This window comes from Penicillium malachiteum (genome assembly GCF_028827825.1).
Source record: "Penicillium malachiteum strain IBT 17515 chromosome Unknown utg000002l:1.0-8849297.0:1.0-8852440.0, whole genome shotgun sequence".
NCBI lineage: Eukaryota > Fungi > Ascomycota > Eurotiomycetes > Eurotiales > Aspergillaceae > Penicillium > Penicillium malachiteum.
In genome coordinates this window covers 648,288-661,418 of record NW_026643095.1, presented here as the reverse complement: position 1 = coordinate 661,418, position 13,131 = coordinate 648,288, and the positions used below count along the sequence as shown (strand labels likewise).

Genomic DNA, 13,131 nt, shown 5'->3' with positions numbered 1-13,131 from the left:
TGAAAGATCCCACAACTCGGAATCTAATCAGAATCCATGAGCTCGTATTAAAACAAGATAAAATTCTGGGGGACGACAAGAAGAGATTAAGTTGCAAAGTGGAAAGGAGTCCCCCGAAAACAGACCCCCAAAAGCCCCTTTCAGATCCACTTAAGTCTCGACGCCAATAATTGATTTGTTTTTTTCCCTTGTACGGAGTGTACGGAGTTGTATGGAGTACCGTACGTGTACCCGCAGTAAAGATCCACTTGGTTAACACAGCCCCAAGTTAGTATGATCACTCGATTGATTATCTTTTTTAGATAGCAGTAGATTCTCTATTTTGTTGGGATAAAAAGATAATAGATTATGAAAAAAAAATGAAGAAGATGATTTCTAAGTTATCATAAAAACGGAATACCGGCGGGGGGCAGATTCAAAACGTTGACATTCTCTTGCACTGCCTCATTATGGATCCCGTAAGAGGCGAATAGGGGCCCAGATTAAACCATTCTGGGTACAAAGACGGAGTAGTGACGTTTCTAATCGGGATGAGTTCTCCACTGTCTAGATACCCAAGTGAGCTTAAATGGCCTTGATACAGCTTTGTAGTTATCATGAGTTATAACCTATACTCTGTATTTCACTGAATACTCCCGACTTCATGCATGTAATAAGATAACCCTAGAGAGCATATTGCCCTAGCAACCTGACTCTATACCACTACTACACCTGGCAGTATGTACTTCAGGGCTCCGTACTATGTACCATATATCGGCAGTGCAACCAGCACTGCCAGCGAATGAAGCTTCATAGTAACACCATCAATACCAATGATGATAATTGTGCAACATAGATATGAATAGAATAACCTCAAGAAGGGGAATTTCCCGATTTCATATATATCTGTAAAATGGTGATATTAGGTAGTATGCCTCTGAGACAGTCATGAGTAGTGCTTAGTATAGCATCCTAAAATCTCACTTATGACTCCCACCTGGACAGTAACCTTAGAACCTGAAATTACCCTTCTCAAAACTCCAACATCTAGAAACTTGAACTTCAACGTCAACTTCAACCTCACTGAAAATGTCCAGCCCAATTACCATTTATGGCCTCACCGCCGTCCCCGCCTCCGCCACTGTTCTCCTCACAGAGACACCAGCATACCCACGCCTCCACGCCCACCCGGATCCAATCCCCATCACCGAAACCCCAATCCCCACTACGGCTCTTGCCCAACGCATCAACACCTATGCGCAAACCCACCTCCCCGAGGAAACCTACAATCACTGTCTCCGCGTTTACCATTACGGCCTCGCAATCAAGAAACACCGATTCCCTTTCCCAGACTGGGCCTTTACTGATGAAAGTTACTTCCTCGCCTGTCTCCTCCATGACATTGGAACCACCGAGACAAACCTCCACGCCACACGGCTGAGCTTTGAGTTCTTTGGTGGGATTCTCGCTTTGCGGGTACTACAGCAATCTCAGACCATTGATGACGATAGTGATAGTGGTAATGGTAGTGGGTCGGCGGCGATTGCACCACAAGAACAAGCCGAGAGTGTGGCGGAGGCGATAATTCGGCATCAGGATTTATGTCAAGTTGGCAAGATTTCCGCTCTCGGTCAACTTTTACAATTGGCGACAATCTTTGGTACGTATTAAGTTCATTTTCATTTTCATTATACTCCGTACACTCCGTCTATCGTCAGTATCCCCCGTTGCCATTGAGATACGATGGATCCTATCTCCACTTCGTTCTACTTGATGTACCCTAGAAGCTTGGCTTGACAGAAAAGAGCAGCACTGCCACTCTTAGTCCACCCGCTTCTCCTTGTCTTCCTTGGCTTCTTCCTCATTGGCACATTCAAGCGGCTAGCTACACCCGAGTAGTTAGCCGATGCGATAGATGCATTGTCCGTGTGCATCACTAGTTCAAGTTCCACCATACGGATACGATGGGAGTACAAACAATATTCCGTGGTCCAGAGTATATGACCTTTTGAGGAAATCAATGTGGACATCAGAACGGGTGATGCGTCATGCAATTGACTCCATTTAACTTTTTTTTTTTCCTTTTCTCCAGTTTTTAAAATTTTCCCCTGTCACATTGAATCATCATACATGTATTCAGTACAAACAGGCATACGGAGTACTAATTTTTTCTCTTAGATAATACCGGTTCTTATGCTGATCTCGTTCACCCGGATACTATCAAGGACGTGTGTGCGCATTTCCCGCGCCACCACTGGAGCGGGTGCTTCGCCGCGACGATCCGTCGGGAGAACGGCTTGAAGCCGTGGGCACATACTACAGCTTTGGGTGAAGAGGCTTTCCCAGCCAAGGTCTTGGGAAATACCTTGATGGAGCCGTATGAGTGATTTGTTTAGTAGTACTTCTGCAGTTGATAGGACACTTTGCGGCAGGAGTGTAGGTTTGGGTGAAATTGCGGGATTTGAGACCAGTCTACCCCGTATGAGTGAGATGAGATGAGATATCAATAATGTGATGAGATTTTTTTTTAATTGGACGCGTGGCTATTAGTATAATTCTAGTTATGCATCAATGCCGTCTATCCACTGGCACATGTCATGGACCTATCTACCTGAAGCCCACTGGCAGATGTTTACTTATACCCATTCTTTGTTGAGTAAAAACTCGAATTGAATATGGATCTATCATCTACCCCGTAGATCTGAATCACTTGACCCTGCAATCCTGCACATGCTAGATTGACGTGGCATGGCATTACCTCAGGCCTCAATGCCTAAGGTTTCTACCAATGAAAGCACATCTCCATCAGTACCCAAGATAAAACCCTGATGTGTAAAAGAATTGGAACAAATTCCAATGTTAAATATCACGAATTACAAGATTCAAGTCCGTAGGGTCCATGCATTTTATTGTTATTCCATATCGGATACACATATGATTCCTGCCCATCCAAATTCATGCCCAGGTATTCCCTTCTTGCCGGTTACTAATGTACACAGTACACATACACATTACAAGCCACGCAATCATTTGCGGGGCTCAAACACAGCCTCATCGTCCTCTGATCCACTGACTCGCCAGATACCCAGTGTCTGGCCATTCTCGTAAACACGGTCCTCTTTCGGGTCGGTGAGTACCATCGCTTTACTGGACAATGCCAAGGCATCCATCAACTCGCTCATGCGCTTCGCCTCAGTGAAGCTGCGAGTCAGATGAGGGATATTGGCAACCCAGATAGCCACAGTCATGCACTGAGTCAGGAGCAATGGCTTATCGAGAGAATGGCTGGCGTAGTAGAGAACGTTGTGGTAGTCCAGAATGAGATCGGGCAGATATGTCCGTCGAATGTATCCATAGTCCTTCTCTTCGTCAACTGTGATGGCGTTAGTAAAAATCCAATTATTGACACGTTTGATGCTAAAGGACCTACCATCGTCGACCTTGACAAGCCACTCCTCCACAATCAATCCTACAGTTGATTCGACCTCTTCTAGCAGACCGGTAAGTTTCTGAAGTGGATCTTCCTCAACCGCACCCGATGACTCCCGTCGACGTTTGGGCCTAGAGTTCGTTAGCGCCAAATGTTTCTCAATTCAGTGAGGCATAAACAAGGCATGTTAGTGCTTACTTAGAGATTTGATCGTAAACAATAGCAAACCGCTCCAAGGAATCGAATCCTGCTGCGAGCGTTTCAAGGTTGTACATCCGAGTAGCCTGCTGGTAGGCGGTCTCATGCGGGTCTTTGTTTGAAATGCTATTGCTGCCGGAATGACTGCGTCCGTGGAGGCTATTGCGTTTGGACTTGACTGGGCTGGTCGGAACGAATTCCTCCGCCAGACTTTCCTCATCCTCATCAGAGTAACCGAAGATATTCTTTCCAAAGGTCTCTTCTGAAATGGTTGCCAAATCCATCCGATGACTCAACTCGCGAGCAGCGGCAAGGTTTCCAGCGACTAATTCCATGTTAGTTGGCGATCAAATTTTAAGTGAACTAATGAATCGGGGGAAATACCAAAAAATTTGCGGTAAAGCCAAGCTCCAAGCTCGCTGATCTTAGACCATTTATCACCAGCGCTGCGCAGCCACTCCAGACTGCGAATCATCTTCTCATCTTCTTCAGAAATTGAGTTTCCAATCAAGTCCTTCCTAGGCGGCATCAGGACACGAGTACCGTCTGGTCGTCGCACAACTCGCGAGTATCCGCTGAGACCATTGGAATGTTCAATAGAAGAGACAGAAGCGCTAGTCCACGCCCATTGAGCGTCAAGAACAGCAGAGGCATCAATGCCATGTCTTGCCATGTGTTCAATCTGTAACTGTTTGTCTTGTGGGTCATCGATCTCAATCAAAATCTTCGAAAAAACATTGTGACACATCTCGGTAGGCAGAAGAGATGCATAGAGGGGAATGGTGTCAAACACCTTGCGCTCTTCTAGATAGGAGATGTATCCTGCCACAAGAATGGCCGCTTTCTCGGAGACCTGGGTCTCTGCAGAAGTATAGCCAAGCGATTGAACGATAAGGTAGACATGTGTAGCAACTGTCAGGGCCTTCGCGTCCTCTGCGGCGATTATGAATGTCTCCTCCACTGGAGACTCTTCTAGCTGCGGCACAATAGATCCAGTTCCAAAGTGCTTCAAGTTGACTTGAGAAACTGCTTCGGCGAAAACTGAGAAGTAAGAGTCGTAGCCCTTGCTGAGGATGGCGGCTTGCAGGTTGCGGAATGGGTTGCGTGCCTCTGCGCCGACCTGCTCGTTGCCTCTCAGGTAGTCGAAAAACTTCCGAATGTCGGCATATCCCGCTGGCTCTGGGGTGAATACAACAGGAGTGGTCGGAGAGTGGCTGAGCTTCCGGTGAAACTGCTTACAGAATCCCTGGTAACGCGAGAGCACAATGCGGTTGAAGTACACGTAAAGGAAGTCATCCCAGGAGCTGCATACCTGAGCTGCAGCCTCCGACTCTCCACAGAGCAGAGCATATACCGCTCGCTCAAAGGTAGATGCGCTAGGGTTGCGAGCCAAAGCAGCACAAGTGGTACGCCATGTGTCTTGGGAACTGCTATTCATCAAACGTGTCATTCCATTGTCGACGGGGGTTCGTGTGTTCGAGCTTTCATCGGTTTTGTCCACGCTGGAACCACAGAGACTGACAGCTCGCCAGCTATCAAGGTGTCCCGCGGCCCACTTCCGAATGGTAGTCCAGTTCTCTCCTTGTCTGATCATCTTCCAGCATTGCATCCACGTCGCGTTTTCGTAATATTCATCTTGAGGCTGAAGCACCCGTTTCTGTCGAGTAACACTGTCCGGGTCCATCTGTGTCACCAATTGCTTCCCGTCCATCCTCAACAATGAACGCACGGCAGCTGGATCATTTGGCTCCACTGGTTGAGGCCAAACACGTGCACGCTTGTGCATCTTGATGGACTCCTTAGTGTATAGCCATCCATGCGACCATAAGTCATTGCCTCGATCCGCCTGCGCCTCCATGTCCGTAATCAAAATATCCATTGCCCGGGACGTTCCTGACTTTGCCGTCTCTTCCAACCATCTCATTGCAATAACGCACTCTGTGGCATATTGATCGGCGCCAAGGAATTGCTCCCAGATTTCCCGATCGGAAGAATACCGGTGCAGGTTTTGAAATGCGGCCTGTTGTCCTTCCTGGAAACTGGCGCGACTAGCCGGATCGTCGATGCTGATGAGATTGAGGAGTAGGTTCCAGGTGTCAACCTCCAACTGCCACCGCAGCATTTCCTCCTCGAGTTTCGTTTCGCCGTCCTTGGTGGGCTTCTGATCCTTTCTTTGATGATCTGTAGTCAGATCCTCAACTGTTTCCTGGGCAAGGTCCCGGTATTTCTCAACCAAGCTGTAAGCCGCCTGGATGTTCTGGAACTCATCGGCAGTGTTCTTTCTCTTAAACTGATCCAGTCTCTCTGCGAAGTCCTGAATCTGACGCGTGACACGAGCGGCGGCATATTGAAGAGGGTGGAGGGCTTCTTGCGCGCCTTGCGCGGTGAAGAGTTGAGGAGATCCTAATTATTTATATCAGCTTCGAGTCCCATTGAAACCGACGAAGGAAATCTCATGTAAGCTTCTGATATACCTTGAGTACTGCTAGTCACTGCCATCAGGGATTTCAAGCTGGGCTCCAATACAGGGTAACCGGATCCAATGTCCGATCGATAATGATCGCCATTCGCATCGGTCATCTCTTCATCGGTGTATTGATCACCTTCCTCCTCATCGTAATCCTCACTCTCATCGTCTAAATTCTCTCCACTTTGCATGCTTTCGTCATCCATGAGTTCCTCGTCGTTCTCGTCGTCCTCGTCGATGTTGATAATTTCGGGTGCCTTAGGCGCAGGGGGAGGCTAAGGCAATCAGTTAGCTGAAAGGAACTAATCTGCAAAGTGAAACAAGATAGAAAGAAATGACGAACCTGCGACCGTAAGGTACGAGCTGATCTAGTGAGGGGAGCCATTATGATGATGAGAAGAGAGAACCCTGGAAAGAGAACATTTGAAGCCTTTGAATTGTTTGTTCCCGGGGCAAGGTCGCGTTCTCCCCAAAAGGGTTTAGCTCGGGCACGGGACCAATATATAAACTCGAATTTCAATTTTCTTTTCAATTTTCTTTTTCTTTTCTTCTTCATGTCTTATAGGCAGTCATTAGAGTCTCGGAACAGATTCATTCAATGTTTGTTCAGGTCCAAAGGGGCCTCTCAGCGTGCTCAAGATTGTCTTAGAACAATCTAGCAGTCCTTTTACTCTAGTCTGGTCCTTCTCGATGAGGATTTAGCTTGGAACGGGCTGTTACATGCCAATGCTATCTTAGTTTGTATATTGCAGAATTTTATACAAATTATTATCAATCACTTCTCTTTCTCCATCTTTGCAGCTTCGGCTCGTTGCTTCATCTTCAATCGCAATAGAGGTGCTTTCGGACAGCTTACTACCGATGCTTGATCCCCTTGTTCCTGATAGAAAGCATTGCAGCATTCGTAAAGGGCGTCGATCTGTGCCTGGCACTTTTCTTCTTTATAAGAATTCTTTGTCAAGCAATCTAGATTGACTTTTAGTATGTGTTCAATTTGATATAGCTTCTTTCTGGGGGGATCAAAGTTACTTTGAATGGCACACTAGCAGGAGATTCCAAGTTAGTCTCTGAAGTTGAGGTTTTCCTTGGTAGAGATTTGAATCTCATCCGGGCAACTGGCAACTGGGCAACTTACAGCGCGTGGATGGCATGGGGTATCGTGCGACAGGTCTTGCTTTAGATTTCCCTGAAGAAGCCCTAGTTCAAAGACAATTCTCTCCATAATTTCCCAAGATCAAACTTACCATCATAAATTGCTCTTTTTTCAATTTTTTCTTTGAAAACAACTTTCTCTTTTAAAGCAATCGTTTCAAGGAAGCTCATCGAAGGCGGCTTCCAACAGGGGACGCAAAATAGATTCTCCGCCTTTGTGGGGCGAGTGTTTTCTGCCGTTGATATCTCTCTTGCCTCTTCCCTCCTCTTTCATCTCTCCCCTCCAACCAACTTCATACTCTTTTTCTGCTCCGTTTAAAGGTAAGATCATCTTCAAATGCATCTTACTTGTACAAAAATCTGATTTCCTCCACATAGTATTCCCCCAACCTCTCAAATTTCTCTTTCCCTCGCCATCTCCCGAGTAAGCACCCCGCGCATCTTGGGATCCCTATCTTTGACACCATGGCAGAGTCACCTTCCACCCCCAAAATGTCCGAAGGGGAACAGGCCGCTGCTCCAGCCGAGCACCTTAACATCAAGGTGACTGACAACAACAACGAGGTCTTCTTCAAGATTAAGCGATCCACCCAGCTGAAGAAGCTCATGGACGCCTTCTGTGATCGCCAAGGAAAGCAGCAGGCCACAGTGCGGTTTCTCTTCGACGGCACTCGAGTCCGACCCGACGATACCCCAGAGACTGTAAGTTTTCCTTTCAAGAAGCCGAACTTCCTTTGTTGAGATAGTCTAACAAGTCGATCCTACATAGCTCGACATGGCCGACGGCGACACCCTGGAAGTTCACCAGGAACAGATCGGTGGTTAGGAGACCCTAGTAACTCCCATATCTCTCAATGGATCCACACTTGCAACTTTAGCATCTGTGACCGGCCGCATACACCAAAGAAAGCGAGATGGTGCGGTGGGAGGATTCGTCGCGGGATCATGAACTTTGCAATGCTGTCGTTTAACGAGTCAACGAATTTCACAAGAAGCGCCCAGTTCTGGGATGCTCTACATACTATTGGTCAAAATGTAAGAGTTTCAGGTCAAAGAAATATTCCGTATGAGTAAACCGAAACGCCGCCATTTTCCAGCAGCGTCTGTCCATTTGAATAGGGATCAAGCCAGTGTGGAACATCATGGATGTCCAGGTACTGTCAAGCCATATTGCAACTATTAAACCCTTAAAGCTCACACAACCAATGTCCACCAAGACTGGCTCTAGCGCCATGTAGCCCACATACCCAGTACTAGTATATACAGTAGACGTATGTATGAAACAAAGTCCCCCAAGCAAACACACAAATATAGCAAAAATCAACTGAGACAGAATCTCAAGAGTATCTAGTCTGTCCAGACAGACATCTTTAACTTCTCTTCCTCCTCCTTGGCCATCGCAGCCTGCTCGCGCTCCCGATTCCGCCTCTTAATTTCCTGCTCCTTTATCGCCCGATCATAAGCCCTCTCCTCCTCTGTACGCTTCGGCGCCCGAATACCCAGCGCACCGGCAATAAGTCGACTGGCGACTGCCGTCTGCTTCTCAGGTCGGCGCGCTGAACCAGATCCTGCAGGAGAAGCGGCTCTATCCCCTCCCCAAGTCTGAGAGGTCTGTGGGGAGATAGGTGTTGGTGGGGGATCCAGAGGGCCTTCCATACTCAAAGTTGGTGAAAGGAGGGAAGGCGACGCTAGGTCAGGCACAGCACTGGGCTCATCTCCCGAGAGATCGGCCTCGTCTTCCCAGGAATCAGCAACGGGTTCTTTAGCCTTCTTTGTTGGTTTAGGAGCTGATGTGATCGAGCTTGTTGTGGAGAATGATGGTCGTGAGATATCCTGTACTGGACCCTTTCCACCGATGGGTAGCTTGCCAAGTGTGGCATGGAGCTCAGAGCTCGGATCAGACATGGTGGGGTGAAAGGGAAAATTAGGCGGGGTAGATAAACGCAATAAAGTATGGATGCGATGTGATGGGCTTTTTCAGACGCTTTGATGGAATCGGTATAGTGTTTGTATTGGTATAATGTATATTGAGAAAAGACAGAAGAATAAAGTAGGAGATTGCAGGTGATGGCGTCAGAGCTTGGCGCATCCCTGGTCGATCGTGGAGAAATGATGGGGCTAGACCTACCTGGGCGGTGCAGGTTTGTAGGCGGGAGCTAGGCATCACATGGGCCAGTTGACTCCCCGAGGCTCAGCTTGGTTTAGTTGGTACTTCTGTGATTTGGAATACTCAAATACTTCCAAGGTTATTCATATGATTTTCCTACTAGCGTCAGAATACTTTCGGTCCGAGGATAACCGCGACCACTGGCAACTTCATGTAGTATGTACTGATTTGATGTGGTCTATGAACAAGTAGTAACTAACGCTCCTCCCCGAGGCCAAAATCTATCCATGATGTTTTCTACATATGCCGGTCTGTACATGGCATATCAATGTCTATGGCTCAAATGTGCTTTCCTAGTTCTTAGCAAGTGCAATGACCTTCTTTGCTGCCTCCTCGAAGCCATCAAAGGCATGCAGAGGAAGACCACTTTCGGCGATCTGTAGAGTGTGTTAGTAGGAACATTTGGAACATCTCAGCCCATAAAGTAATTCGTAGAACGCACCATCTTTTGTCCAAGCTCTTCATTCGTTCCACGCAACCGAACCACAACAGGCACTTGCATATCCAAGTCTCTGAAAGCCAAGATGATACCTTCGGCGATCATATCGCAGCGAGTCAGCCCACCAAAGATGTTGACAAAGATAGCATTCACGCGAGGATCAGAGCAGATAATACGGAAAGACGACTTGACAGTCTCTGAGGTGGCCTTACCACCTGTATCGAGGAAGTTAGCACAGTGACCGCCATGGAAGGTAAGAGCATCGACTGTGTTCATTGCAAGTCCTGCTCCGTTCACTAAAAAAATGTTAGCGATACCAGCTGAGCAGAGGAATGAAAACCTTAGAGCGTACCAAGAGTTCCAACGCTGCCTTCGCCCTCTAGCCTGTTGATTGTTAGCACGATTCGCAACGTGGACTCTGATAGAAACATACTTGACATAGACGATTCCATCCTTCTCAGCCTCTACTTCTTCCGGAGCCTCCTCTGCGGTATTTCTCAGGGAGTGGACTTCTTGTTGACGACCTGAGCTCCGGAATGCAGCATCATCAAATCCGAATCGTGCGCCATGCACTTCCAATTTCCCATCAGCAGTGGACCCAACTCGAGTCTCTAAAACAAACGCCTCTTTCTCCTTGAATATCGTCCACAGGGCTTGGACCAAGCCTGCAAGAGTGTCGCGGGATGATGTCGGGAGACCCACGTGTGAGGCCACATCTGAGATAAGAGATTCGTTCTGGAAATCTGTCTGGGTGTATTTGAATGGAAACTTGTACGATTGGGCTGGGTCAAATTCTGCACTGGGAGACGCGACGATACACGGCGATAGAGTAGAGCGATCGATTGAAATGGAAACAGAAATGTCAGAGGATTGAGCTTGCTCGCTGACAGGAACGGCCTTTTCCTTCAGGATATTGAAGGCTTGGAACTGCTTGATATAAAGACTGCGCTTCTGTTGAGCCGGGCGTGAGACGGGGTTGAAGCGTCTCATAGTGTGCAACCCACGCTTCTGAGATGCCGATCCAATGCTAGACTATAGACACTCAGCCTGAGATCCAAAGAGAAAAATGTCGAGAACTTACCAGAGTGCGAGGTCGGCTTGCTGTACTACCTAGTAAAGTTCTCATGCCCTCGCCGAACTTCTCTGGGTGATTGACCATAACAGCACCAGCCCGTTCAAGCGCTTGGTACTTAGCCTGCGCATCTGGTTCTCCAGGTGCAGCCCAAGCACCCGCATGTCCCATGATTCGACCAGGTGGCGCTTCCAACCCACCAACCAGCGCCATGATGGGTCTATTTCAAGATCAGTAGGAGACTCACAGCAAAAAAAGAGATCAAGCTTACTTTGGGTTCGCAGTCCGTCGTCGATAATCCTTAATCCACTCCGCTGCATCCATCTCGGCCGTCCCACCAATCTCGCCGACAAGTATAATACCCTCAGTGTCAGTATCGTGCTCGAAGATCTTCAACGCATCCACGAAATTTGTGCCAGCCAACACATCACCACCCATACTGATACAAAGACTCTGCCCCAGTCCAGCTCGAGTAGTCGATGCCACAGTCTCATAGCTCAGGGTTCCCGACTTGGCCACGATTCCGACATTACCGGGTGAGAAACATGGCAAGGGCTGGAATCCGATACGGCATTTTCCAATGGCTGAAATAATACCAGGACAATTCGCACCAACTAATCGAGTCTTCGACTGGGTCTGTAGCATGGAATGAATCTATCATGCTGGTTAGAAGGAGATATGTAGACACAGTGGGTTCGTTGACGTACCCGAAGAATATCATGAATAGGAACATGTTCAGCCACAGCCACTACCAATGGAATCTCAGCTTCTATAGCTTCTTCGATAGCCTGTGCTGTCTGATTTCCTGGAACGTAGATTGCAGATGCATCTGGTTTTGCTTTTTCCTGGGCCTGCAGGTCATATGTACCGCGGTTAGTCTACACCCTCGCATTCAGAAGCGCGCGGGTACTCTGCATACCGCTTTAACAGATGGGAAGATTGGAAGCCCAAGGTGTTCACCCTCAACACCAGGCTTCACACCTCCAACAATCTTAGTGCCCCATTCCAGTGACTCCTTAACATTGGCCGTTGCCTGTCGTCCTGTGTACGGGTTAGCTAAGTCGAATGAAATAAAGCTTAGAGCACCTACCAGTAAATCCCTGGAAAAGGACTTTTGTATGAGCACCAATCTTCAAATTGGGAAGCGTATCTGCATAGTTGGCATTACGTGAAGAAGTCGAGAAACGGCGGGTTAAGCTTAATCCCGACTGAGGAACACGTCTTGGTAAGAAGTGCAAGGACATTATTGCAATTCTTTTTTGCGAAATTGACGCTGTGCAGGGCTCATTCAACCAATTGTTGCTTGTTTCTTATTTATTAGGCCCTTCCTTGAGGTTGTCAAAGTTGCCACGGCCGTTCTCCAAGACGGCTTCTTGATCTTCAAGTCGGCTATCCGGTCTCGGAGCTTCCCCACACCGCGGGTTTCCGAGGCTTAACGTGATTCCCAAGCGAGTGGGCCACCCAAGCGAGTGGGCCACCCACCGCCTACCCTACAGTTTTAATCATAAATATTACCACCAGAACGCCAATTTATTAAAATAATTAACTAAATATCACAGTGATCTGATCGATGGCCTTCTTCTCCACACTTCTTACATGTCGGTAGCTTTCTCCTAGCTGGCTGAGGGGGTAAATAAGGCGCCCTAGGCCGTGGTACGGGAGGGATCACTGGCGCCTCAACCACCTGTATAGCACGCTGTATAGCCTCCTGGCCCTCCTGAACAGTCATACCACCCTCGTTAGGTATCTGCCTAGTAGACCGCTTGCGCTTTTGCTTTTGCTTTTCATGTGCAGCGCGTAATTTGCGTGTTTCAACCTCTAATAAAGCTGTTGAATGCATCTGAATTTCGCAGGCCTTGAGAACTTGATCGATTTGCTGTTTGAGTGGACTTGGAGGGCTCTTTGAACGTTGTTTTAGAAGAGCTTTGATTGAACTAGCTTGCCGTTGAAGCTGAATAAGATTCTGAGGTGTTTTAGGTGAAAATTGGCTTGATCGACTAGTAGGGCGGCTAGCTGGGGGTGTAGGTGTTCGAAGAAGAATATTTAACTTAGAAAATACTCGATCTGGGTCAAATGGTACTAAACCAGCTGCCGTAAAGCTGTTTTGAATAGTTTGGGTTTGAAAAGCCTCTTTACGAGCGATTGGGTAGGCTTCAAGAAAATCAAATTTATCAACATGGTTAAAACCAAGCCGCATTTGATTCTCAACAAGCCGACCATAGGCCCG

General features: G+C 47.6%; 6 protein-coding genes across 6 annotated transcripts; 2 read left to right on the top strand and 4 right to left on the bottom strand.

Annotated features, from left to right (window-relative positions):
- Positions 1 to 1,068: 1,068 nt before the first annotated feature.
- N7483_003298 (putative urea hydro-lyase/cyanamide hydratase) lies at positions 1,069 to 2,366 on the top strand (the record flags this gene model as incomplete). The annotated part of the gene is made up of 2 exons (XM_057086735.1): positions 1,069 to 1,639; positions 2,158 to 2,366. 2 exons carry the CDS (start codon positions 1,069 to 1,071, stop codon positions 2,364 to 2,366), a joined length of 780 nt encoding a protein of 259 aa, XP_056946564.1.
- Positions 2,367 to 3,005: 639 nt separating this feature from the next.
- Positions 3,006 to 6,459, bottom strand: N7483_003297 (nucleoporin Nup84/Nup107 family protein; the record flags this gene model as incomplete). Its single annotated transcript, XM_057086734.1, has 6 exons — positions 3,006 to 3,352; positions 3,410 to 3,540; positions 3,608 to 3,932; positions 3,992 to 6,010; positions 6,082 to 6,349; positions 6,418 to 6,459. 6 exons carry the CDS (start codon positions 6,457 to 6,459, stop codon positions 3,006 to 3,008), a joined length of 3,132 nt encoding a protein of 1,043 aa, XP_056946563.1.
- A 390-nt stretch (positions 6,460 to 6,849) lies between these two features.
- N7483_003296 (uncharacterized protein) lies at positions 6,850 to 7,225 on the bottom strand (the record flags this gene model as incomplete). Its single annotated transcript, XM_057086733.1, has 2 exons — positions 6,850 to 7,040; positions 7,210 to 7,225. The coding sequence occupies 2 exons, from the start codon at positions 7,223 to 7,225 to the stop codon at positions 6,850 to 6,852; spliced, it is 207 nt and encodes a 68-aa protein (XP_056946562.1).
- Positions 7,226 to 7,691: 466 nt separating this feature from the next.
- Positions 7,692 to 8,052, top strand: N7483_003295 (SUMO family protein SMT3; the record flags this gene model as incomplete). The annotated part of the gene is made up of 2 exons (XM_057086732.1): positions 7,692 to 7,928; positions 7,996 to 8,052. 2 exons carry the CDS (start codon positions 7,692 to 7,694, stop codon positions 8,050 to 8,052), a joined length of 294 nt encoding a protein of 97 aa, XP_056946561.1.
- A 521-nt stretch (positions 8,053 to 8,573) lies between these two features.
- Positions 8,574 to 9,131, bottom strand: N7483_003294 (uncharacterized protein; the record flags this gene model as incomplete). The annotated part of the gene is made up of 1 exon (XM_057086731.1): positions 8,574 to 9,131. The coding sequence occupies one exon, from the start codon at positions 9,129 to 9,131 to the stop codon at positions 8,574 to 8,576; it is 558 nt and encodes a 185-aa protein (XP_056946560.1).
- A 555-nt stretch (positions 9,132 to 9,686) lies between these two features.
- On the bottom strand, positions 9,687 to 12,148 carry N7483_003293 (putative succinyl-CoA synthetase subunit alpha; the record flags this gene model as incomplete). Its single annotated transcript, XM_057086730.1, has 9 exons — positions 9,687 to 9,770; positions 9,836 to 10,128; positions 10,185 to 10,216; positions 10,266 to 10,864; positions 10,914 to 11,124; positions 11,176 to 11,558; positions 11,612 to 11,755; positions 11,824 to 11,945; positions 11,995 to 12,148. 9 exons carry the CDS (start codon positions 12,146 to 12,148, stop codon positions 9,687 to 9,689), a joined length of 2,022 nt encoding a protein of 673 aa, XP_056946559.1.
- Between the last annotated feature and the right edge of the window lie 983 nt (positions 12,149 to 13,131).